Below are 24,186 nucleotides of genomic sequence, written 5' to 3' on the forward strand. Positions count from 1 at the left end.
TACAAAAATATATGAAATTATTAAAAAGATATTTCAAAAATATGAAATAATTCTCACTCCTTGTCGAATGATATTATCACATGAATGGATATCTAAAAATACATTTTTATATATAAAACAAATATATTTATTTTCAAAAATGAAATATATTTGATAATCATCTGATTCATATTAAATGTCGTAAAAGAACATTTTTTTTTACTAGTACTTTCTAGGGTCCTTCTTGGAATAGTAATAATTATTGACTGACATTATGACTTTTCACTTAACGATTACGTGCACTATTATTTTTGAATATCTTTTATGCCAAAAAACGAAAAAAATCGCTAAAGTGTACTGTGAAGATAAAACTTCGTTATGTGATAAACTGAAATGAATGCAATTATTCGTGAGTGTCGTGTATTTGCATTGGTTATAAGGATGTCAAAATAGAGAAACAAATTTCGAAATAAATATATCTTGTACATTAAAACATGTGATTTATCAAAAAGAGATAACACAAAATACATGGTTACTCAGGACCGGCAAAGATTATGTAATCTTTTCTGAGCTACGCCCTCTGCTTATCTTCGCACGTAACACCGAAATTTGGAAAAAATAAAGCATTAAAGGAATGCTTTTCATTGAAAATTCTTAAGGATTTTAGAATTGTTATGCAGAGACAAATGAAAGCGAAATTTTTGTCACAAACGATGAAATTAATAAGATAGAATCACTGCAGGAATTTTATTTTTATTCGATTACAATTAATAACTTGGATCCAGTTAAAATATAAATTTTGCAGCATGATTGAATTATTGTAGAAATACATTGTATTTTGATATCTAATCAAAATGAATTTATCAAGAATATCACTTATCAAATGAAAATGAAATCCGTTTGGAATCAGCTGATAAAAGTTATTCGTTATAAAACAATTTGTGGATGTATGTACATTTCATTATTATATATTTCGTGCATTTGTACTTTTTTCGAGCTATTAAGTCTTGTTTTGTGTGAATTTTTCATATATATACATATATATATATATATATATATATATATATATATGTGTGTGTGTGTGTGTGTGTGTGTGTGTGTGTGTGTGTGTGTGATATGTATGGTTCTGTGATATTGCACTATGTTAAAGATGAATTGTGACATATTAGATAACAAATATTTTCTTAATTTCATTATTCTCTATTAAATTAGAAGTGCAGACAATATTTTGTATGTATATATTTATGGTGCATCTGTATATTTTTATGATTCAATAAAATAAAAGATATTATAATTATTTATAAATATACTATCATGCATCAATACAGTAACTTTTATCTACTATAACATATATATTTATATATATTTACATGAAAATTGATTAAAAAGATATTAATTTTAAAAACTAATCGATAATTTTCTTTTAGGCATGATAAATTAAATAAACATGAGGATCACATCATGTTACTTTAAAAGGCTCATAATAACTGCATTGATAATTGCAGTAATATTTTGTATTGGTCAAGTACTTAGATCTGTGCCAGGATTTAATGATGACCTTTCAAATTATGACAAACTGTAAATAATAGTTCTTTGATAGTATTTTTTATTGGTAGAAAAATTTGTTAAAGTAATTTAATATCTTAACAATGTTTTACTCGTTACTTGTTTCATTGCAGTGTGCATATGTCACAATTGATAAAAGAATCGGTTGAACAAGATACCTTGTTTCTGGGGTATGTAGAATGAATTATATGATGAAAAATCAGCGTGATGAACACTATTACTGCTTAATAATAGATACTAAGTCAATTATATTTTAGAAATGGAATTCCAGCATGTAAATTACCAGAATTAAAGGTTTCCAATCCAGAAATAATGAAATTTATACATAATGTACCTCCCATAATTTGTACACCTGAAGATTGGGTAAAAGTTGACAAAACAAGGCTTATAATCGATAAGGAAATAAAAAATAAGTATGGACGATTAATGTGTACATTTAGTGGTAATTTCAATTATTTTAAAAGTTTAAAATAAATTGACAAAGCTTTAAATGTTTCATTAATGTGTTCTTAATTTGTATTTTTCATTTATAGAGATAATTAGGATAGATGATTTTAATATAAAATATTCAGAACCAGTGGAAGCCGATGACTTTTATATTCCCAGATATAGTGATTTTGTAGATGTAAAATGCACTTCAGAAAGTAACAAAAAGTTGGTATAAAATAAATCATAAAACATAACAAATTGCAAGGCTATATTTTGTAGCTTTTGTTATATTAGATTGTATCATTCATTATCAATTTAATATTTATTAATATTTTAGATGGCATAGTGTCCTAGCTGGTGTGAAATTAGACTTTGAAATCAAAAGGAAGTATAGTTGGGATAATGTTCCAAATAATTCACTCAAATTAAATGTATTAATGTTTGGTTTTGATTCTTTATCTCGTAATACATTCATCCGAAAATTACCTAAAACTTACCAATATATGAAGCACAATTTGAATACATTAGTTTTAGAAGGATATAATATAGTAGGAGATGGTACTCCGCAAGCTCTTATTCCCATTCTAACGGGAAAAATTGAACTTGAATTACCAGAGACACGTAAACGTATGGGTCAGAAAGCACAATATGTTAATATATATCCAATGGTGTGGAAAGAATATAAAGAAAAGGGATATATAACAGGATTTATGGAGGATGTTCATCATATTGGAACATTTACTTATCGTTTAAAAGGTTTTAAGGAACAACCCACCAATCATTATATGAGAACATTTTACTTGGCCGCTGAACGGTATTTTCGTAATTACAATAAGTTTTGTATGGGAAGCATTCCACGCCACGTAGTAATGCTAAATTATATAAAAGCAATTTTCGATACTTACAAAGATGAACCGAAATTTGTATTTGGCTTTCATGGAGAATTATCTCATGATTCCTATAACGATATTGGTGCTGCGGATGAAGATTTGTACCTTTGGGTAAAGCAGTTACAAGACTCTGGTCACTTGAACAATACCATTTTAATACTAATGAGTGATCATGGTCATAGATTTGCAGAAATTCGTAATACTTTGCAAGGTAAACAAGAAGAACGATTACCGTTCTTTTCATTCACTTTCCCACCTTGGTTCAAAAAAGTACATTCACGTGCCTATGAAAATTTCTTACATAATACAAAGCATTTAACAACACCGTTTGATATACATAAAACATTACAAGCTATATTAAATTTTGAGAGTCCAAAAGAAGGAGATCGTTATCAAAGAGCTATTAATTTATTTGACAAGGTATATGTGATATATTTTACGTAATAAATATTAGAAATATTTAAGAATTTAACAATCAGCAGAAACAAAATAATAATATTTCATCCGTTATATGCATATATGTGTAATAGATACCTTTGGAGAGAACATGCGCGGATGCATTCATAGAGCCACATTGGTGTGCTTGTCTTAGTTGGAAAGAAATAGAAGTTGATAATCCCAATGTTATTGCCGCTGCCAAGTTTTTTGTTCAATTCCTTAATTCCTATACAGAGGAACACCGTGATATATGTGAAACTTTAAAGTTAAATCAAATATTGTGGTCTGCTAAACTTTTACCCACTAAAGGTATTATATATTATATGACTATTATTTTATATCCAAGAAAAGTATATCCAATAATTGAATATATCTTAGGTTTATTAAATTTTCAAAAATCTGGAGATCAGGATGGCTTTGTGGCAGATCTCAGTGCGAAAACTAAGTTAACGTCTGAGATATATCAGATAAAAGTAAAAACAGAACCAGGTGGTGGACTATTTGAAGCAAGCATTACTTATAACGTTAATAAGAATCTTTTTAATACTAGAGTAAGTTGATTAAGTGAAACAACATTTTTGATAATCATATTTATTACTTTTTTTCTTTCTTTCTTTCTTTCTAGATTTCTGATGTCAGTAGAATTAACAAATATGGATCGCAAGCTAGGTGTGTAGAAAATTCACTATTCCATTTACGCAAATATTGTTACTGTAAAGATTAATTGTATACAGACACATATGTATGTGCATATATAATTACAATTTATTACAATTTATCACAATTAAGCACATTAGCAAAAGCTATTTATTATATTAAAAAATTTCTACTTAACTAGAAATATAGATTATATCTTTTAAGTAATATTTTATCTATAATATTATATCAACAGAAATTACAAAATATATTGTTTTAACAATGTCGAGTCTTTTTATAAATTTTGATTAGATGATTTTTATTGAAATATTTCATATTCTTCATCATCATGCATAATCATTAATAATTTTTGAATAATTATAATTATAAAAATTACATTTACTTATTATTCCATAAATAGAATCGATTATTAATTGAAAAATAATATTTCACTGTAATTTATAAATATTTTATGAAAGAGAAAAAGAAATAAATTTTTATATATGAAACGTAGCAAAAGATTCTTCGTACGTTTAGATTGGAACAATTATGATAATATTCGTTCCGAATTCTTGGAATATAAATATAATTATTAATAAATGTGCCATGCAAATTAAATTATAAAAAACCATAAACGAAACGCATAAAATAGGGTACAAATTAGACAATGTAACTAAAGAAAACGATAATGCCATATCTAATGTAATATGACTTCCTTTATTCATATTTATTTATTTATTTATTTAAAATCATAACTAATTTTAATAAATTTATCGTTAATTTGGAATTAAGCGATTGTAAATTCGTAAATGATTATTATTTTTACTCGCGTAAATGATTATAATTCTATATTACAGTTTGTAGTATATAATAAGAACAAAAGGGCTAACTAAGAATATATGTACGTATTTGATAAACAATTATGAGATAAATGGATAATTAAAAATTTTATCTTTTTCCCTTTATCTTTTCTTATAAAAAAATTATAAGTAATATCAATCGCAATATCCTCCAAACTGATGTAGAAATGTTGTTATTTCACGTAGATTTCCATCAATCAATAGAAATCCAACATTCTGTATATTAAAAGGATTATTACTCGGAAAGTATGCTTGATTTTTATTATCTTTTGCTGTAACTTTTAAAACTGTTGTACTGACACATAAATCATCCAAATATTTTCGTTTTTGTACTCTAAAATAGTTAATGATACGATTTAAGATTGTCCTATGGTATATGATTGTTTTAAATGAAGTAATAAACGAAAGCTGTTAAGAACCTTATAAGATCTTTATAAATTCGTTTTGTCGTATCAAGATATGGTTTCAAAGTGTCTTCATATTGGCATAAAATTCCTCCAAGAACCAACATTTGGAAAATGCAAAAGATAAATTCTTTTCTTTCATCTTCTGTATATAAATCATATTGGGTTGACTCTTCATCTAATAACATCTATGGAATATATAAAATATCTTTTAAATTAAATTTGTTACATGTTATTTAATTTACCTTTTTAACTTACCTCTCTTAACTTGTCAGAAATAAGGAAATCATTAATTTCACTATCATATCTTTTGCGAATGACACCAGAACTATTTATTATTCCATTATCTGGATTTTCCAATTTATTAAAAAAAGACATATTTATAACAGAACATGGTATTTGTTGCACATCCACAGTTGATGCAATGATTCCTAGAAAGAAAGAGAGAGAGAGAGAGAGAGGAAGAGAAAGAGAAATAATATAATATCAGAAAGAGATTTTAGTAGAAGATAGCTATGATACCTTGTTTTGTCCACGAGCTTCCTCTTTTTGTTAACAAGTTTTCGGCAACAATGCTGCTTTTAAAAAAGGCCTACGATTTAACAGCATATAGTTAATTTATATTTATAAAGAATTAAGAAAAAAATAAGTACAACACTCAATTGCTACTATTACTACTATACCTCAGCAAATTGGTATTTATGATATAAATGAAAAGGTTCATTGAAAGAAAAATGTTGAAGAACGATATTTCCCTTTAATCCCCTATTAAAGTAAATAATATTTGTAATATTAAAACAATGAAAGTCTTTATATGAATGTTTTGATAAAATAAAAATTTATAAATATTATGACAAGAGAGATTACCATTTGTTAAATAAATTTTGCGTTTCTTTATCATTTATATTAAAATAATTCTTATATGCAAGTGGAATGAATGTATATTGCGGAACGATATCCATTTTCAAACATCGCTTTTGTTTCCATAGAAACGCATTGTATTAAGAAAATTAAAGAATCATCTAAATCAACACTTATGTTCGAACGTTATTGATTCTGTTCAATAAATTAAAAAATTATACGATAAATATTTTAAACCATATCTATTCAGGTTTTTATATATTCCAATGATCAATATAACGCGAGAACTTCTTGAACAATATTATGGATTTCATAATGAATCTAATAATGATAGATCTTTGTCAATTCACAAATGTGTTGTTAATAATAGAAACGATTATGAAAAGGAAAATATTGACGAACAAATGATCTTAAATGAAACGGAAGAAATTGTAACGAAAGATGTGGTATTCTTCCTTTGATCACTCTAATTATTTTGTCCTCATAAATTTTGCTTTAATTTAAACCTTTAATGAAAATACAAAAATTCATACATAAATCATACATCCAATTATATTATCTGCACTTTTTATATAACAATTGTAGTTATTACGCTTGTAATAGAAATGCATATGCATACGTTAACACAAAAATTATTTATTATAGCAAAGTGAGAAGAATCATAATGAGGAGGAGTCAATTGATTTATCTACACATAATTTTTGTGGATTGGATAAAGAGGAAGAAAAAGAGGATGGAAGTATAACTTCTGAATCACATGTACTGAAATCCCATTTTGCTTATATTTTAAACAATGAAATAACTTTGAAGACTGATCTACATGAAAACAATCCTAATACGTCCTATGTATCTTATGGTAAATAATTAGGAAGAAATTATACAAGATCAGACAAAGTTTTATTCCTTGTATTTAAAATAGTTCATTTATCTTAATTTTCTTTTTTTTACATATCTTCAAGATCCTGAAGAATTATGTATTAACGAGTTGTGTCCTATACTCGCAGAAGATTTAGATACTATATCTGACATTTCTTCAGTAATAACACAAGATACACCTCAGCACTCAAAGAAAGAATATATAGATTTACTACCTGTTCCTAATAAAATGTCAATTTATAATTCAACATTTGTGGATTTGTCAAATGCAAAACTTACAGTATTTCCAAATAATATAATGCAACATTTTTCAAGGATACGGGTACTGTATATGCTAAAGTTAGTTTCACCTTTTTTAATATGTTATATCAAATTGTACTACTATATATATATATATATGGATTACTTATAGATGCTTTACTTAGAAAATAATGCCCTATCAGAAATTCCTGAAGAGATCTTTCCTTCTTTACAAAATCTTGAATGGCTAGATGTACGGAATAATCAATTGAAAATTTTGCCAAAAAGTATAAAATCTCATTCATCTTTACATACACTATTGTTACAAGGAAACAAAATTCAGGTTTTACCATTAGAACTATGTAAGTATGCAATATAAAAGACCAATTACCTAATTATGCATATCGAAGTTTACTTGCAATTTAAATGCTGTTCATTTTTGCATATGAAACATATATTTATATATTTCATTCATTGTTTAAATTTGTAGGCATGGTACCAAAATTAAAAAATTTACAAGTAGCGCGTAATCCTCTTACTATGCCACCGGCAAATATCGTAGCACTTGGATGTTCTAATATCTTAAGTTTCTTAAAAAGTGAATGGAATAGATTACACCCAGATGAAGTTGGAATAATACCTGTGAAGGGTAAGAAGAATGTAATCCTTGCATATGCATTGCAAGTAGAACCAAGATTCTAATATATAAATCCTGTTTTATTGTCTTAAACAGAAGCAAAGCCTAAATCGTTAACAGTTCTTACTAATGAGACAATTAATAAAAAAAAATCGAACATTTTAAAAGTTGTTAATTGCTATAGTTGCAGTGATATATCAAATAAATTTAATAAGATGTCTATGACAGAGAAAAGGAAAGCTTATAAACCAAGTAACAGGTATAATAATATAAGTATGAATTTATCTAATTAATTAATTATTTTAATTATATAGATAATGATCAGTTAACATAAATATAATATTAAAATTAATTATAACATGCATGGTTCTGTAGGTGTAAGAGTAAAGGAACAAATCTTGTCAAACAAAATCAACTTTCATGGATTGATGAAATTACAGAAATGTTGAATAAAGAAGCTTATGTACTTCAAAAAATGAAGTAAGTAGTCGTCTATATGAATTTCTAATGTATTTCATAGCCTATTTAAAATTGATACTTATCTATTTTTACAATTACAAAGTACATTATTGTTTGTCATTCATTTTTAATTATATAGTAGCACCAATAAATATTTTAATATTGTATATATTCTTCTACTTTTAAATAGACCAATTGTTAGTTCTATATATTGATATTAATAATAATTGTTTCTCTATTGTTCATATTTTATATATAGAAATAAAGTAGCTCTACAAGAGTGGAGAGATGATAAAAGCAGTTTCTCTAAAAGTATGGAAAAAGCTACAAAAAGAAGAGAAGGTATAACGATAAAAATGCGTGCATTTAGTTGAAGATAAAATATTTAAATATAATTAATTCATATGTTTGTTAGATGACATTCCATTTGCTATCGATAACGTTGACGACTTATATATATCTAAAGCAGAAAACAAATTGGTAAGATATTTTAATAAAATTACTCATTACATTGCGATAGAAAATTATAATAAACGATCATCTTTTAGAATGATAAAACGAATTTGCAAAGAAGAAACAAAGCAATATTTGTATCGCCTACGTAAGTATAATGACGATATAAAATAATTTTGTAAGTTGTATTTCTCAAAAGTTATAAATATGATCGTATTTTTACAGTAACATAAATAAAAAGATTATAGAATTATTGGACTCATTAGCTACAATAAATACAGATGGAATTACAAGCATGACACCAAGTTCCAAACAAAAGTCTTTAAATGATACAATTAAAAAGGTTTGTTAGATTATTCGTAACTCCAAATTTCATTGAAAAATTTCATAAGTAACTTGAAAAAATGATTGAAAGTTTGTACAAATATTGTTTACAGATTTGTTTTTTACAAAAAGAAATACATCATCTTCAGCGACACAATATTACCACAATGCCTTAAATCTATATTCGGAAGTATAAATCTAAATGTGAATTTTATGCGAAATTGCTTGTATGTGTATTCATATTTTATAATTAATATTTAATTAATGCACTATGATTGTAGATCTATATGTCAAATAATCTGTTATACAATATAAAATATTAATCATGAGTAATGACAATAACATATATATATATATATGTATATATATATAGTTTTTCTTTTAACATAATAACATGCAAAAAAAAATAATAATTACTAGACAACTATATATCACAATTTGAAATGATGTACCTTGCATTTGTAGAACCAATTTATATTATTCATAGTACGAAATTATAAAGTAAATATCAGTAATAAAAAATACGTATGCTTTTATAGATAGTTATAAAGAATATTGTAATATATAAATTTCAGTATACGTTAAAATAAAAAAAGCTTATAAATTTTTATGATCGATTAAACAATAAACAAGAAGTCGTAGAATAGATGCGTAAATTATATTCGTCCTTAAGTTTAGAATATCCGCTTAAACATTTCTAATATCATTTTTAGGCTCGTATTACATTATAGAATGAATATTGTATAAAATCAATAATTTTATATCGTCAGAATAGTAACTATTTAAAACAGATTATGATCAAAATTGGTTTCAATCGATTATAAATATATCTTGAATAAGAAAATAGTTCTTAACAAGTCATAAGATTTAGACATCCATTATTGAACACACATAATGGCATTTTATCATATAACCCTTGTTTATGTACATATTAGTTGCACAAATGATTATCTATTAATCATTACAACCATATAATATTGTACATAAGCAGAAATATTAATAATGCAAACAATTCTAAAGATTTGGAAATTTATGCTCTCCTTTACTGACTTTTACCAAGGACACTACATCCATATTTTATACAGTATTTATTTTTAATATATACATGATATATGTATTTACTATTATATTAAATAGACAGAGGAGAGTGAAATCTTATACACTGTGATATTTCTGTTATAACAATAAGTTTTTTTTTGTAATATGTATGCATATTTTTTGTCTGCTATTATTCAAAGAAAAGATATGAATAGTTTTTTTTTTTTTTTTTTTTTTTTTTTGTTAACATCGCGTTTTTTTTATAAATCTCTTATAAATTGGACTAAATATAACTAAAAGTTAGGCATTTTGTAAAGGAATTGTAAAGAGTGCGAAGGATTAATTTAGCATTATATAATGAAAGAAAGAAATAAAAATTATTTAATTACACTAAATACTTTTACATTCTTCTATGTATACCTCTGTTAAGACAAAGTATACGTTTTATGTTTTAATATATTTTACTCACACTACCAGAGCGTAAGAAAAAAAATGTAAAAAAGGATAAAATTTTTCTCATGTTTGGATTAAATGTATATATATATACATATATATATATACATATATATATATATATATATATATATATATATATATATATATATATACATATATACATACGCACGTACGTACATATACACACACACACACATATATATATATATATATATATATATATATATATATAAAAATCTAAAAACAGTTTTAACTTGTCGCGAAATTTTTTATGTCATAAATCCTTTCTTTGTTGAAGGTCCAAGTAAATATACTTTATTTAAAAATAATAGTTGTGTGTTCAGTCTCTGTTAGAAACTTCTACACATTGTTTTTATTCCAGGATGTTCCTCCTGTGCTGGATTCAATTCAACAAATCCTAATTTTGTATAAAATTCATTAGTTTCCTTATCTGTAGAGCACATGGTTGTATGAACCCCGAAAGATCCTATATATAAATATACAATGCATATATCATAATCGAAAATTACTATTCTTCTTTCGTAAAGGTTCAGATAAAAAATGATTATATAGTTGTTGAAAGAGTACTTACCATTAGCTCTTAAAGCTGCTAAGACACAAGTAATCAATCTTTTAGGAATTGATTGATCTGTTACAGTAGGTAGTATTGCGCACAAAAGTTTTGACGGATGATGTCTACACAGTTGCTCTGATACATCTGGGCTAAATGTATGAAAATACTGTATTGCATCCTTTAATAAAAATTAAAATAATGGTAGATAAAAAATCATTGTATAATAATGTTAAATGTCAGCACATATATTTATTATACTATGTATAAATACCTGAATATCCTGTGGTAAATTATTCATACCATTATCTAAAGGATATTTCATTTTTAATTCGGGAATCCAAGAAACTGCCAACCTCTGGTTATAAGATTTGACGTTTAAGGCAGCTAGTGCATATCCTACTATTCCATTCTCATCTTCAACAATCATACATAATTCAGGACTTAATGTTAAAAATCCACCAACTAATCTAAAATAGTAATAATATTTTTATAAGATAAAATATTCGTTGTTTAGTAAATCAAATATTTTAATAGAAAAATTGATATTGTGCGTGTACTTGTCTGCTACAGCCGATGATCCTGTGCAATTAGAAATTTGATTGCATACTGCATAAACTGCTTCTTCATCGCTCGCTAAATAAGGCCGTATTGTATATATTTTACTACTAGGTATTTCTGGTGCTTTATAAACAAATAAATCGTTACCGCTGTCCACTGGAATTAATCTCTAAAAGCAAATATAATTATATAGATGCATGATTAATTTATAATGATTTTATAAAGTTAAATTCTACCTGTAGGTCAGCAGTAAGACCACCGCGAAAGACCCATGGTTCTTGATCACCACTCATAAATGTTTCTTTCCAACCATTTGAAAACCCTATTTTAAGGCAGAAAATGATTTTATTAGTGTACTATTAAATACATAATTTCATTCGTGCGTAATGTCTACGAACATATTGAAATGGCCTCCACTGCACTGGGCATCAATTTTGCTTATATCTATGTCATGCACAAATGGGTTTTTAGGTATGGCATTTCATTTTCTTTCCTTCAATTATCTTATTAAAACTGGCGTTGTCTAAATACAAGAAAGAAGAGGGAAAGAAACTAATGTCAATTTGAAAAATACGAATTCTCTCATGAAAATGACATTACGAGAATAGTGGTATAGTATTTAGATAAGTGCCTTTCTTTCTAATATATATGTAAAAAGAAAAAAAAAAAAGGAAAAGAAAAAAAAAAAAAAAAAAAAAAAAAAGAATAAAAAGAAGATACTGTGCATGCACAGTACTATTAAACAACGAAATACTTCAAATTATTTAAAATATTTATGAGAGAGATGAAACTGCACATTTCATGTCATTTATTTATTATTATAAAAGAAGAAACGAAAAGTGATAGAATAATAATTGCAAAACTATTTTGCATGATCATAAACTCTTGGACCAATATATATAGCATATTTATTTAGTGAAATTATATTACTTCTCTTGCCAAATTGCACCTGAAATAAAACTCTCATTATCCTGGAAAGAATATAATTTCTGGAACTAAGCAAAATAAGTTAGCACAGGCAACTTGGCAAAAGAAAATATTTTTCGGGCCATTTACGATTATTTATTATTAATAAAATGTTAATTGTAAAGAAAGTAGAATTACTTATTATGATAAATATAAGATAAACATTACAATTAACTTTTCTTTTCTTTTTTTTTTTTTCTGTCGTAACTGACCATATAAATATTATGTTTCAAGAGTTTATGAAATTTTATATATTAAAGTGTCGTTTTACTAAACATAAGGAGTTAAACATACTTTATCTGCAAAATATATTTTAGTCTTATGACATGTTTAAATCAATATATAGATAAAATTCAAAACAGTTTAAAATATATAATTTTTACAATCTACTATAAAATGTTCTTTATATAATATAATAGTAATACAATAAATCGTGAAGACATTTAAATAGTATAAAAACACACATGTTTATGCGTCTAATGTAAAATTAATTTTACAAAACAATGGTTTGATCTATTATTTATAAAGGTTGCAATAACCATCACTGACTAAAATAGATGTGCTACTTGTAATATTAATAAGTATGCTCAACCCGCATTATGGTATAATGCGTTAAGATCGCATGTCAATCGCGCATTAATGTCCTGAGACATAGGAATGCAGCTTCTACGCGCGTATTTCTTATTTATATTAAAAAATAATAATGAATGTGTCTGCATTGTGCAAAACCTTGAATATATAATAGAAAAAAAATGTGATAGCGTTGCTTTCAGATTCAAGGTCTCGCCAATCGCGCGCGCAATGGTAAATTACTTAAAACTGATGAATCGCATACATGTGTAGCTTCCCTGGGTATACGTTGTCATCGTCGCTGGGAATCTGCCAAATGCTATCAACAGGACAAAAACACAGAGTGGTAGTTAGTCGGCGTATTAAAGTCGTATCATTCCTCATATATTATTATCATAGCAGAAATGTCAATATTGAAAATTATTATTATTTCTATATAATTGTTTAATATACTTTCTATGTTATAGAGAGTGTATATATGATAAATACGTTTCTGCTAAGTATTGTCTGTAAAAGAAAGTCAATTAATATGTTAATAGCTGGCACAAGAAGATTTCAAATCCAATATTTGTTCATCCATGAAGAAATGCTGTTGAATGGTTTCCCAGAAATACTTATCTTGTAAGTTTTTGCCGCAGTACTCGCGCAGGAAAGCCACGATATTTCTTTTTATCGTTATATTCATTTCTATCATCTTTACGATTTATATTACAGCATTAGATTAAATTTAATTATGCGTGGCTGACCTAATTAAATTAATTCATTCATAAATAAGAGCTTGCTATATATGTAAACGAGAATCTATGATAAATTTTGTTTAATTTTTCACATTCAAATTTGTTTAAATTAACAGATGCATTATACGAGTAAACGTATTTATATGAATTTGATTCAAGTTTATAGCAATCTTATTTATTCAATTTCATGCAATGCCGCATGGGGTACATTCATTTCTAAAGCGCAGAAATAAATGTAAGAAATAATTTCGTGGATATGCGATCCACAGAATGCAATAATTTACCGATCATTACAGATGTCCCCAATTTTACAAACGCATAAATATTTATAATGACATAAATCTTAAAAGTGTCTAGTAATTACATTAGCGTAATACACGATCGGGTGATATGTAAATTAACTTCAAAAAATACATCATATGTATTATGAATAATTAATTTCTATCTTTTTGAAATGTATTAAGTAAAGGTGTATAATTCAAAATATGAAATAACTCTGTCTATCATCCATCAGAGTATACCTCTGATAATATGTGATGGAACAGCACTGAAGGGTACATCCATAATTTTCGGATTTAATAAAATGTGTTTCAACAAAAATTTTTTTAAACGAAAAAAAGAAAGAAAAAAAAAAGAAAGAAAAAAAAAAAGAAAAAAAAAAAAAAAAAAAGAAAGAAGAAGAAGAAAGAACTATTTTGAAAATTTTACATCTTTTTGCAAGGAAGACGATTATAATTGTTAATAAAACATAATAATATTTATAATTTTAATTATAAATATGTAAAAGAAATAACATAAATTGTGTGAAATATAAAAAGAAATAAAATTTAATAAAATTAACATATAATATTATATTATTACTGTACTTACACTTTATTTAAATCCATTATTTCACTATCTATGTGTATAACATGATCTTTAATTGTAACTAAAATATTATTGTTACGAGCTATAGTAACATAATTATAATGAAAGTATACCTTCCTTGTAAAAAGTTTAATTAATATAAAAGTTAAAAAAGACGCTACGCACTTACCAATATTGTAGATACATCTGTTCTGAAATACAAGTACAGATAATAAATAATAATATTTTTGAGAAAGGCCAACAACAGCATTTGTCTGCAGCTAAATAAATTATTCCATATAGCCAATATAGTTCAAGTACAGTGAGCAGTAAACTGAGAATAAAAATTTAGAATCGAATTAATATATATTAATTTAATTTTTTTTTTTTTTTTCGTTTATAACATAAAATTACGATAAATTATTTAGAAATTAAATTACTGTACCAGCATATTAGCATTTTGAGCAGACTTTCATCATTAACGTAATACTTTGCTAATTGAAATATGGAACCACTTTCAATGCATATTTCAATGGATATTACTCATATGTATCGATTCCAAATGTTACATTGTTCTCAAAAAGAATATATTACTTTTAGAAAATTTTACGTAAAAAGATTGTATTTATAGCAGAAATAATGTAACTTACCTAACCATTTTACATAACTATTTAGCAATGATACAACTCCTCTCATGTCCCACATATATGAATATAAATCATATAATAGTTCGCGATTATTACAATACGTAAGTCGTTGAAATAATCTGTTTACTGCATTACACATATCATTTAATTTAGCTGCACGTGCATGCCATTCTTCAATCTGAAATATATATATATATATATATTAGAATCATAAAAGGAAAAAATAAAATTGTAACAAAATTAGTTTAAAATAAATTACAAAATGTGTTTGCTTACGTCAGATTGCGAAACAGCATCCTCTTCTTTTGATTTCTTCATAACAACATGAGCATTGCTCTTTAACCAGTTGAATTCTTGTAATAACTGAATACCTTGACCACCATGTTCAAACGGTAAATAGAATAAGTCACACAACAAGCATAGATCCTCTTGAGTCAATTGTTTGTCTGCATCTTTTATCGATGAAGACTCTTGATCTACATTATCTGTATTCTCATGAGTTTCACTATCATTCTCGATTATCATTTGTGTACCATTTACTGTAGGAGAAGTACCATCTACTTCTACTTGCATACCTGCGGAAGCTTCGCTACATGTCTAGGAAAAAGTGAAAAAAAAAAAAAAATTAACACGAATTTACACTTCAAAGTTTTATAAATCCATTTTAAAAATGGCTTACAGAAGTGTTTTCTACCATGATGTCGTCTTCTACGTGTATTTTTATTCCATGAGCAGGAGAATCACTTGGGGTTGTGTTACAATCCATTGGCTCAACCGAAGATAGGGTCGTTGTAATTCCCTCATTTCCTACACTGGGAGATATCGTTGAAACAATAGGTTCACTGATTACTTTGGTATCAGATACTAAAGAATTCATCATGGGTCCAGAAGACGGTTGGGCAAAGCTATCACTACTTGTAACGGTAGAGCATACTTCAGCCAATGCTTGAAGATGATTCGAATTAGTTACTGGTGTAGGAGTTGCAGGAACCGTTGTTGTTGTTGTGGATGTCAAGCTCATACAAGTATTTACAGAAGGAATAATTGGGATCGGTATTGTGGGAGCTACGCATGGCTGTGGTTTCGCGATGACGCCCCATGCTACTTTTTTCTTATTAAATTCTGACAACCATTCATTTATCGCATTTTTGAGCGCATGACGTGGATGATACATATTTGGAGATAATGTTGAAGGTACGTCTTCCCCAACAACTCCATCTTCTGTCTCTGTTTCTAATTTAATATCGGCAGATACAGTGTCGTCTATAAAATAAGATACAAGTAACATATTAATATACTGTTTAAGGTATTTAAAAACTATAATATACTGAAACGTACTCAGACTTAAATCTCTCTTTCCATCAATATTGCACCTGCTCCATTGTGCCAAGGTGTGAATAGCGACAAAATTCGCGCCATATTCACAATTTGGATTGGTCAGAACACCTCTGAGTTTAGGAATAAGATCAGGCGATCTACCTGAATACGGCCCAAGGAAAACTCTTTTTTGATCATAATCATTAGCATGCAAGTTGTCCCAAATGACTGGCGGCCTTCTAAGAACTTCTGTAATTTCTTCGATAGATTCAACCGTTAAGAGCCTTGATATTACTTTAGGACCTGTCCACATTATATCAATTTCTTGAGCTAATTTCATTCCAAGGGTATTTAAGTACTCGGAAGAGGATACATTGGGTATTGCTCGAGTTGCACAATATTGCGTTGGACATAATAGAAAACGAGGTTGCCCAAGGTGTTGAAAAATATCATTGGTGACAGAAACCTGGATGTACAAAAAAAAAAAAAAAAAAAAAAAAAAAAAAAAAAAAAAAAAAAGAAAAAGAAAAGAAAAAACATAAATAACATAATGAAATATATTATGGAAGTATAAAAATTTCCAATAATAGATGTAAATACTTGTGCATGCGCGAAAGATTGAAACATTTCTTTGTCCGCTTCGCTCATTTCAGGCTCTATGTCATCGAATAATAAGGCAAATGCGGTACAACCAAATTGGCTGACTTGTTCTAATTTTCTCTTTAAGGCTGCTACTTCCTTGGCACTGGAATACGTGATATCTAATCCTGGCGATAGAGCATAATAAAACGTGATACCACATTCTCTAGCAGCTGTAATCAAACCCGTTAGATGTTCTGCTTCTTCCACCGTATACAAATCTCTCCAGTAAGCACGATGTTTATAATCGTCTTTGGGTGCATATAAATATGAATCCATTCCCCATTTTTTTAGTCTAAAAATATAAACAAGCTCATGAGTTTCTTTGCGTATATCTCCTGCATTTTAGAAACTTACTTTTGAAACAAATCCTTTCGTTGCTCCGTTGTCCATGGTCTTCCATAAAATCCTATTATAAATGAAATATAACGTAGTGTACTGTATGCATGAGAAAAGAGATAAAACGAAAAAGAAGAAAAAAGAAAAGAAAAAAAAAAAAAAGAAAAAAACAATAAATAAATAAAAAGAAACCCATATCCACAATAATGTAAAATGACGCTTTCTTTATCAAGAAACAGGTAAAGACATATCCTATTGATAAAATAAAAATAATAATTTTATATTGTTTACACACCTTCTACTACACCGCAAATGAAATTTCCATTTTTAGTGTTTAAATTTGCGGCCCCGTTTGTCTCCGCCATTGCGGATCCGATGAGGCACGTTTGTTTAGAATCGAGTTACTAAGATGGCCGAAGGAAACTGTTAGCGAGAAAAACTCACTTTACGTTAAGTTGAGCAAATAAATAAACGATGAATTTATAGAACGTAAGGCACGTGTTAGCTGGTTGTTATTTTGACATTACTTTTTTAAGAAGATTATTGAAAAAATGAGTTCATCACATAATACACAAGAAAGAACATCTAAATTTCGTATTCCTATATGCTGCGCCCTCACTGTTCCGATCGATAATGAACGATTTTTCGATAAATCGACTCTGCAAAATAAAATATATTTTGATCTGTGGCGCCATCACAAATCTCTCATCTGTATAGTAAAATATGCATGATTATCTGTATCAAGAAAATTACAGAAGAAGAATAATTTATGATTAACAGTCGATTAATTTACAATTCGATTAATATCGTTATATGCAAAAAATGCAAACAGAAGTTCCTCCCAGTCAAATTATTTATCGGGTCTATGAATTATTCTGAATTTGTAAATTTCTTTCATACAGCTGTTCACTTTTTTAACTATTTATATTTATTTATTTAAAAATAATTAAGCAAGTGTCTATGAATATAAATTTCTATTTAGGATCTTTCGATTCTTCATAGTTTTATTATTTCTTTTTGCTCTACATTACTGAAGATATTATATTAACTTAATTAAATCAATATTGAATAAATAAAGAAACGCGTTTATGAGGGATAAATCAAATATACATAGATAAAAAAAGAAAAGAATAATCACATGTGCGCATGCGCCAACGAAAGGTCATTTTCCTTGGATCTTCGCGCCAAGCGCCATTGTTACGGAATTCATAGTAACGCGTTTTTCGTTGTTGTCATATTAAAATGCATTTAAAGACAATTACGACGTCGGATTCTTATTATCTAAATCATTTTAATATACTACAATGTCAAAGTTGTATTTCACGATCTTTGCCCTCAGATTAATGTAATCCATTGATCAAATTTTCAAATTTGAAGTTACCTTCATATGGAAAATATTTATGAATGGAACTTGAGGTATTTTTAACATGATATAACTTCCTTTGCTAATACTTATAAAGGCTTAAAATTTTTTGCATTTATAATCAATTTCATACCAAAGTTGTTTCTATTTTTTTTTCCATAATTACTTGCAACGATCATCGGTAGATGTCGTTAGAGCTACTGCACGCGTCGTCACATGCTATATATATATATATATATATATATATGTGCGCGCCTGTTGTGTGGGTGTGCATATATATCTGGGTTGTACATATATAAGTACGGATAATATTTAGAGTGCACAAAAACGAAACGTTTAAAAATATCTTTTACGAAAATTTTAATAACGATAAATTTTTTTTACAGATTCCTTTATTAACCATACCGCCATTGGATAAAAAGACAGGTTAAACATTGGAAGGATTCGTGGACCTATCATCTAATAAGGGACGTATAACATAAAATTTTATGGGTTAATAATATGACTTTGCTTCGATTATAAGATTAGCGTTTAGTAGGACAAATTTTATGATAATATCATTTAACAATCATGTAATCAGATAATAACTTTGATAGGTTCTAGTTGAATCACCTAGTTATGAGGCTGATTGATACAAAGAATATTTGATGAAATCTTTGATAAAGAAATAATGAAAAGGATCGAAGGTATATAGGATTTTAAACGTTATCGTATTAAATGAAAAAAAAGGATATATCGTTGGATTAAGTATATTATGTATGATAATCGAGAGGTCAAGAGAAAAAGTGTCGAGGGGATAAAAGAAGAGAAACGAAAGAGGGTCAGAACAGTATCATATCGGAAGACAATCGAAGAAAGGAAGTGTCATCTAGGAGGAGAATCGTTTTCGAGGAAAGTCGTGGTGTGGCGCCCAAATCGTTTGCAAAAGAGGGTTGTGTTTTTCGGCTGGTCGGTACGTCGTCGTTGGCGTAGAGGTGGTCGTAGAAGAGTTAAGAAGGGCGAAGGGAAGGGGCGGGTGTAGTCAGGCCGTGGTTGTTACGGCGCGAGTGGTACGGTATCAGTGCGAGGCCGGCTATCAGCCGCCTAACGTCAAAGTCAATGGTACGTTTGAACGCGTATAACGGTACCCACTGTTGCAGAGTGGGTAATCGCTCAGTGGCTCGTACCGATCGTACCGGAGCTACGTATATTCCCTTTCCGCGTTAATCAGTCCTACCGTTCAAAGGAAACGTTTTTGATCCCTCGCATCGTAGAACATTGGAAACGAAGATCCTTTTCCTACCAGAAAAGCGATCGGCTTTCTACACGCAGCAATGCGTCGTAATCAATAAGGACGATCGGCGCGCATGCATGGCATCGTCTTAGAGCGAAGGAACATATCACGCTCTCTCACATTCGTTTTACGATCGGTGCATATAAACGAGCTTTGGCCGATGGTAGGAAGGGAGGAACGGTGGATAGGTAGAAAGGTAGATGAATGAATAAGCGGTCGAATTAAAGAACGGAAACAGGTAGATGGATGGATGGATGGATGGTTGGATGGATGGATGAGAGGGTGCGAAAGTAGCTTCTTTGGCGAAACGAGTACTAGTGAGAGGGCCAAGTGAGTGAAATGCGCAGAGCGAGGTGGGATGAGAGAGAGAGAGAGATAGCGAGAGAGAGAGAGAGAGAGAGAGAGAGAGAGAGAGCGAGAGGAGATAGGGGATAGGAGATAAATAAATAAAAAGAGGCGAGGTAGAACGAACGAATATAATCGTGACTGGAACGTGTATCGAAGACATCAATCCGAAAATATTGACGATCGGTAACTTAAACCATAATTTTCCGTGATTCGATTCGTTGTGTCGCGTTATTGCAGTGCCGTGATAATACGTAAACGAATGATTTTCTCCCGTCGACACTGTTACCTTTAAAAAAGCACAACGTTCCATCGTTTTGCTCAAGGAGGTAAGAGTGGAATATTGAGATTTAGGGTGTGCTCGATAATCAGAATCAATCGAATCGTCATTCTGTATCTTCGTTAGGGCGTAATTCGATGGTAAGAGAGAAAGGAAAGGAACGAGAGAACGTGAAAAATATTAAATTTATTAATTGTCATTTTTAATATATTTATATAATAAAATCAGGAAATGTAATTGCAGCTAAAGAAGAATGATCCGATTAAAGCAAATCAGACTTGACCGATATATCTAAGAAGGAATACGTCGTTTGAGTTGGAAGGGCAAAGAGGAAACTAAAAAGGAGAAGAGATAAAAGTTGGAAAAAAAGGAAACCGGACAGGATACGTGCGAAAGAATTGAAAGGAGAGAAAGAGAAAGAAGTAAAGAGGAAGTATAATTTTGAGTTCCGGTAGGCGCTCGAGCGACATCTTCTCTTATCTTGTGGAGTTTTCTAAGGAGAAAGAGAGGGGGGGAGAGAAAGAGAGAGAGAGAGAGAGAGAGAGAGAGAGAGAGAGAGAGAGAGAGAGAGAGAGAGAAACAGAGAAAGAGAGTATGAGCGAGGGAGAAGGGGCATGGAAGGATATGTTGGTTGATGATTCTCGATCGATACGCGCCACCCAACGTCTCAAAGATCTGTATCCGCCTTTTAAAGACTCAAAATCGTTCGTTTTGTAATCGTCGTTTCCTCGACGGAAGAGCGCATCGAAAATGGAGCAGGACAAATGTACGATCATGGAACGAAGAAGCGCATTCGAAACGAAGGAATGAAATTAATCGCATAGGACTTACAATTAGATACTATCGTTATATAATAGTGCAAAGTAGCAACAGAGGAAGAAAAAGAAGGGGAAGAGGATAAAAAAGAAAAAAAGATAAGGGGGCAAAAGAAAATGGCATCGCTCGTCTCTCGTTTCTTTCGTAAAAGATACAGCCGTGCAATTACGCAGGATCCAATGATTTCGGCGAATGCGATAAAGCGCGGGAAGAATCGCGAGGATTCAAATAGATCGAGAGTTCTTTGATTTTCGCGAGATATCGCGTGCTGATTCGCCGAGTCGACGGAGGGTTGTGCTGGAGGTGGTGGTGGTGGTGGAGGTGGAGACGGAGGAGACAGTGGTGGTGGCGGCGTGGGCGAGGGCGAGGGCGGTGGTGGTGGCGGTGGTGACGGTGCTGGTGGTGGTGGTGGAGGTGGTGGTGGCGGCAGCGACGGCGGTGGTGGTAGTGGTAGTAAAGAAGGTGGTGGTGGTGGTGGTGGTGGTGGTGGTGGTGGTGGTAGTAGTGGTTGTGCCGGTGATGGTAGCAGTCATTCGGTCGAACAAAGAGCACGAGAGCCTCGTGGCGCGAGCCGAGCCGAGCTGAGCCGAGTGAAGCCGGTGAAAGATCGGAAAGGCGGCGAGTATCGATATCGATGAGCAGACGCAATCCGTCCCGTAGGGAGCAACGGTGTGCGAACGACATTTTTTCTCGATCATCCGGATTTCATTATTACGGATAGAGCCTGAAGAAATTCATGCGCGTCAGGAACGACGACGAGAGCGATAGGAAGCGGTTAGAGAACTATCGCCGTCCTCGCGACGACGCGCGAAGAAAAAGTACTCGCGCGAAAGGGAGGGAGGGCTCGGACGACAGGATCCGTATCAATTTGCGACTGTGATTTTATAATCTTAAGGCTAAGCGTAGGAAAATCGTTCATTGTGATACTAAGCTATTACTATTAGAGAAGGTGGAAAAGGAGAAGGAGAAGGGGAAGGAAGAGGAAGACACGTGGGCTCGAAGGGAAATGGAGCAAGGTAGCGCGATGGTTATTTCGAAGGAAGAATCTCGCAAGACCGCGCAGAAATTCGTGGAAGAAGTCGATTTGACGCGACACGCAAAGAAAATTCTTACGGTTCGTGATACGATCAAGAACGAGAATATGGAAATCGCGTTCCCTTGAACGAGCACCAGGCTGATCGTACTTGGGCTAATCGTTCTTTTATTTTAATCCATCGATGGCCCCGATACGCATACGCGCAGGTACGTTTAAAAGCCGTTTAGATTGAAAATTGGGGATAATCTTTCTGTTTGTCTGACTTTTCTTGAAAATTCTTACGCATCGCAGGCGACTAGCAGAGATCGTTGTCGTCGAGCCGAAGACGAAATTTCGATCGTCGTTTCTAGCAAAAGGAAATGCGATAAGCGAGGAAGGACGGATAATTGATAGAGATAGATAGATAGATAGACAGATAGATAGATAAATAGATAAATAGAGAGGGAGTAAGGGAGAATAAAGAAGAGCCAAGGAGGCTGGATAATTCGTCGTGTAGGACGGAAGATAAGAGAGTCTCGGAGCGTTCGGGAGAGCCTGGTGGCAAACTAGAGACAAAGGAGATAGGAAAGAAAGAGGAAGCTTTTGAACGGGTAAACCGTGGTACTTGTACCACCCCCTGGACACGGGGGGTGGGACAGAAATACCGTCAGCGTGGGTGTCGGTGGTGCAGGGGCGCGCCTGGCCCGTCGGCTCGCCCGCAGATTAGCACGGCGATTGTCGGGTACGTCGGGCCCATTCCGGCGTACCACCGTCAGGAGCAGCACCACCAGCAGCACCACTACCAGCAGCACCGTTCTGGCGACCTCGGGGGGCTTCGCGTCGGCGGCGGCGGTGGCCGTGGCACCGACGGGAGACCAACTCGCAGCCTCTCCCGGCTCGGCTGCCTCGCGCCGCGTCACGCCGAACGGTAACGCTGGCGTTGACGTCGCCGCCGCTCCTAGACTCGATCCTGGAACCGATCCTGGAACCGATCCTGGTACCGACGCTGGACCCGACGCCAGAATCGACGCCGGATCCGACGCCGGAACCGACGTTGGAAGCGGGACCATCTTCCAAGCTTCCTTCGGAGGAACGGCTCGCAATAAGAACAGAGCCATGTCCCTCAGAAGCCTTCAAAGGCGTGTCTCTCATCCGTAAGTAAACCGATCTTATCCGAGCTAATTTATCTACCTACCTCTCTTTAGATTCCTTTAATCGACATCTATTCTATTCTTTCTTCGGTTCTATGATTTTCCCGAGCGACGACAATACCATATCTCTATTAAATAGATGCGTTCGTCGTTGCGCATGATGAGAAGCACGTGACGTTTACGTAGTATTACGTTTAGTATTCT

At 31.0% G+C, this 24,186-nt stretch overlaps 5 protein-coding genes and 1 long non-coding RNA gene across 29 annotated transcripts in view; 4 read left to right on the forward strand and 2 right to left on the reverse strand.

Moving 5' to 3' along the window:
* Positions 1-295: 295 nt before the first annotated feature.
* LOC124948544 lies at positions 296-7,158 on the forward strand. 3 transcript variants are annotated; one of them, XR_007100777.1, is made up of 11 exons: positions 296-926; positions 1,407-1,557; positions 1,659-1,715; positions 1,803-1,987; positions 2,079-2,199; positions 2,312-3,284; positions 3,395-3,611; positions 3,681-3,853; positions 3,928-3,971; positions 6,709-6,919; positions 7,023-7,158. XR_007100777.1 is itself a non-coding variant. In XM_047492309.1 (10 exons), the coding sequence occupies exons 2-10, from the start codon at positions 1,427-1,429 to the stop codon at positions 6,806-6,808; spliced, it is 2,001 nt and encodes a 666-aa protein (XP_047348265.1). In that variant the 5' UTR covers positions 296-926; positions 1,407-1,426; the 3' UTR covers positions 6,809-6,929. The 3 variants fall into 3 exon arrangements, 1 of the variants encoding a protein (XP_047348265.1); XR_007100778.1 differs by lacking the exon at positions 296-926 and adding an exon at positions 1,018-1,209; XM_047492309.1 differs by lacking the exon at positions 7,023-7,158 and having other exon boundaries at positions 6,709-6,929.
* On the reverse strand, positions 4,613-10,641 carry LOC124948551 (cilia- and flagella-associated protein 300-like). Its single transcript, XM_047492323.1, has 6 exons — positions 6,070-10,641; positions 5,886-5,967; positions 5,725-5,794; positions 5,461-5,633; positions 5,218-5,390; positions 4,613-5,132 (listed from the first exon to the last, which is right to left on the reverse strand). Exons 1-6 carry the CDS (start codon positions 6,162-6,164, stop codon positions 4,934-4,936), a joined length of 792 nt encoding a protein of 263 aa, XP_047348279.1. The 5' UTR covers positions 6,165-10,641; the 3' UTR covers positions 4,613-4,933.
* On the forward strand, positions 7,019-10,546 carry LOC124948548 (probable serine/threonine-protein kinase qkgA). Its single transcript, XM_047492314.1, has 10 exons — positions 7,019-7,261; positions 7,352-7,541; positions 7,670-7,828; positions 7,913-8,075; positions 8,192-8,296; positions 8,535-8,617; positions 8,691-8,755; positions 8,824-8,876; positions 8,954-9,071; positions 9,166-10,546. Exons 1-10 carry the CDS (start codon positions 7,169-7,171, stop codon positions 9,226-9,228), a joined length of 1,092 nt encoding a protein of 363 aa, XP_047348270.1. The 5' UTR covers positions 7,019-7,168; the 3' UTR covers positions 9,229-10,546.
* Positions 10,642-10,726: 85 nt separating the features above from the next.
* On the reverse strand, positions 10,727-18,363 carry LOC124948590 (protein O-GlcNAcase). 2 transcript variants are annotated; one of them, XM_047492409.1, is made up of 13 exons: positions 18,035-18,363; positions 17,758-17,809; positions 17,362-17,695; positions 16,783-17,227; positions 16,124-16,707; positions 15,721-16,041; positions 15,448-15,622; positions 13,480-13,533; positions 11,915-12,000; positions 11,678-11,847; positions 11,392-11,587; positions 11,139-11,298; positions 10,727-11,033 (listed from the first exon to the last, which is right to left on the reverse strand). In XM_047492409.1, the coding sequence occupies exons 1-13, from the start codon at positions 18,102-18,104 to the stop codon at positions 10,897-10,899; spliced, it is 2,784 nt and encodes a 927-aa protein (XP_047348365.1). In that variant the 5' UTR covers positions 18,105-18,363; the 3' UTR covers positions 10,727-10,896. The 2 variants fall into 2 exon arrangements, with proteins under 2 accessions (XP_047348365.1, XP_047348366.1); XM_047492410.1 differs by lacking the exon at positions 13,480-13,533.
* Positions 18,364-19,936: 1,573 nt separating this feature from the next.
* Positions 19,937-21,361, forward strand: LOC124948341. Its single transcript, XR_007100683.1, has 2 exons — positions 19,937-21,140; positions 21,244-21,361. It is a non-coding gene; the product is annotated as an uncharacterized LOC124948341 (long non-coding RNA).
* Positions 21,362-22,302: 941 nt separating this feature from the next.
* Positions 22,303-24,186, forward strand: part of LOC124948732 (potassium/sodium hyperpolarization-activated cyclic nucleotide-gated channel 3) — a 62,813-nt gene continuing 60,929 nt past the window's right edge. For 6 of the 21 annotated variants that reach the window (XR_007100816.1, XR_007100818.1, XR_007100815.1 and 3 more), the window contains exon 1: positions 22,304-23,985. Coding sequence is in view for 16 of the 21 variants with exons in the window: in XM_047492796.1 (XP_047348752.1) it covers positions 23,948-23,985 (38 nt within the window). In the remaining 5 variants the exon portion in view is untranslated. Of the gene's footprint in view, positions 23,986-24,186 lie in introns of all 21 variants that reach the window. The other 15 variants (XM_047492785.1, XM_047492784.1, XM_047492778.1 and 12 more) reach the window with 7 other exon arrangements.

The sequence above is a fragment of the Vespa velutina genome, chromosome 4 (assembly GCF_912470025.1).
Source record: "Vespa velutina chromosome 4, iVesVel2.1, whole genome shotgun sequence".
Classification (NCBI taxonomy): domain Eukaryota; kingdom Metazoa; phylum Arthropoda; class Insecta; order Hymenoptera; family Vespidae; genus Vespa; species Vespa velutina.

Excerpts from the sequence above, each read along its gene's own strand:
- LOC124948544 (XM_047492309.1), top strand. The coding sequence starts at position 1,427 with ATGAGGATCACATCATGTTACTTTAAAAGGCTCATAATAACTGCATTG. Across the intron at positions 1,988-2,078 it reads ATTAATGTGTACATTTAGTG|AGATAATTAGGATAGATGAT; the intron begins GTAATTTCAATT and ends TTTCATTTATAG. Across the intron at positions 3,612-3,680 it reads TAAACTTTTACCCACTAAAG|GTTTATTAAATTTTCAAAAA; the intron begins GTATTATATATT and ends AATATATCTTAG.
- LOC124948551 (XM_047492323.1), bottom strand. The coding sequence starts at position 6,164 with ATGGATATCGTTCCGCAATATACATTCATTCCACTTGCATATAAGAAT. Across the intron at positions 5,968-6,069 it reads CAAAATTTATTTAACAAATG|GGGATTAAAGGGAAATATCG; the intron begins GTAATCTCTCTT and ends TTACTTTAATAG. Across the intron at positions 5,133-5,217 it reads ATTTATAAAGATCTTATAAG|AGTACAAAAACGAAAATATT; the intron begins GTTCTTAACAGC and ends TAACTATTTTAG.
- LOC124948548 (XM_047492314.1), top strand. The coding sequence starts at position 7,169 with ATGTCAATTTATAATTCAACATTTGTGGATTTGTCAAATGCAAAACTT. Across the intron at positions 8,297-8,534 it reads TATGTACTTCAAAAAATGAA|AAATAAAGTAGCTCTACAAG; the intron begins GTAAGTAGTCGT and ends TTTTATATATAG. Across the intron at positions 8,756-8,823 it reads CTAAAGCAGAAAACAAATTG|AATGATAAAACGAATTTGCA; the intron begins GTAAGATATTTT and ends ATCATCTTTTAG.
- LOC124948590 (XM_047492409.1), bottom strand. The coding sequence starts at position 18,104 with ATGGCGGAGACAAACGGGGCCGCAAATTTAAACACTAAAAATGGAAAT. Across the intron at positions 17,228-17,361 it reads AATCTTTCGCGCATGCACAA|GTTTCTGTCACCAATGATAT; the intron begins GTATTTACATCT and ends TTGTACATCCAG. Across the intron at positions 11,588-11,677 it reads TCATCGGCTGTAGCAGACAA|ATTAGTTGGTGGATTTTTAA; the intron begins GTACACGCACAA and ends TTACTATTTTAG.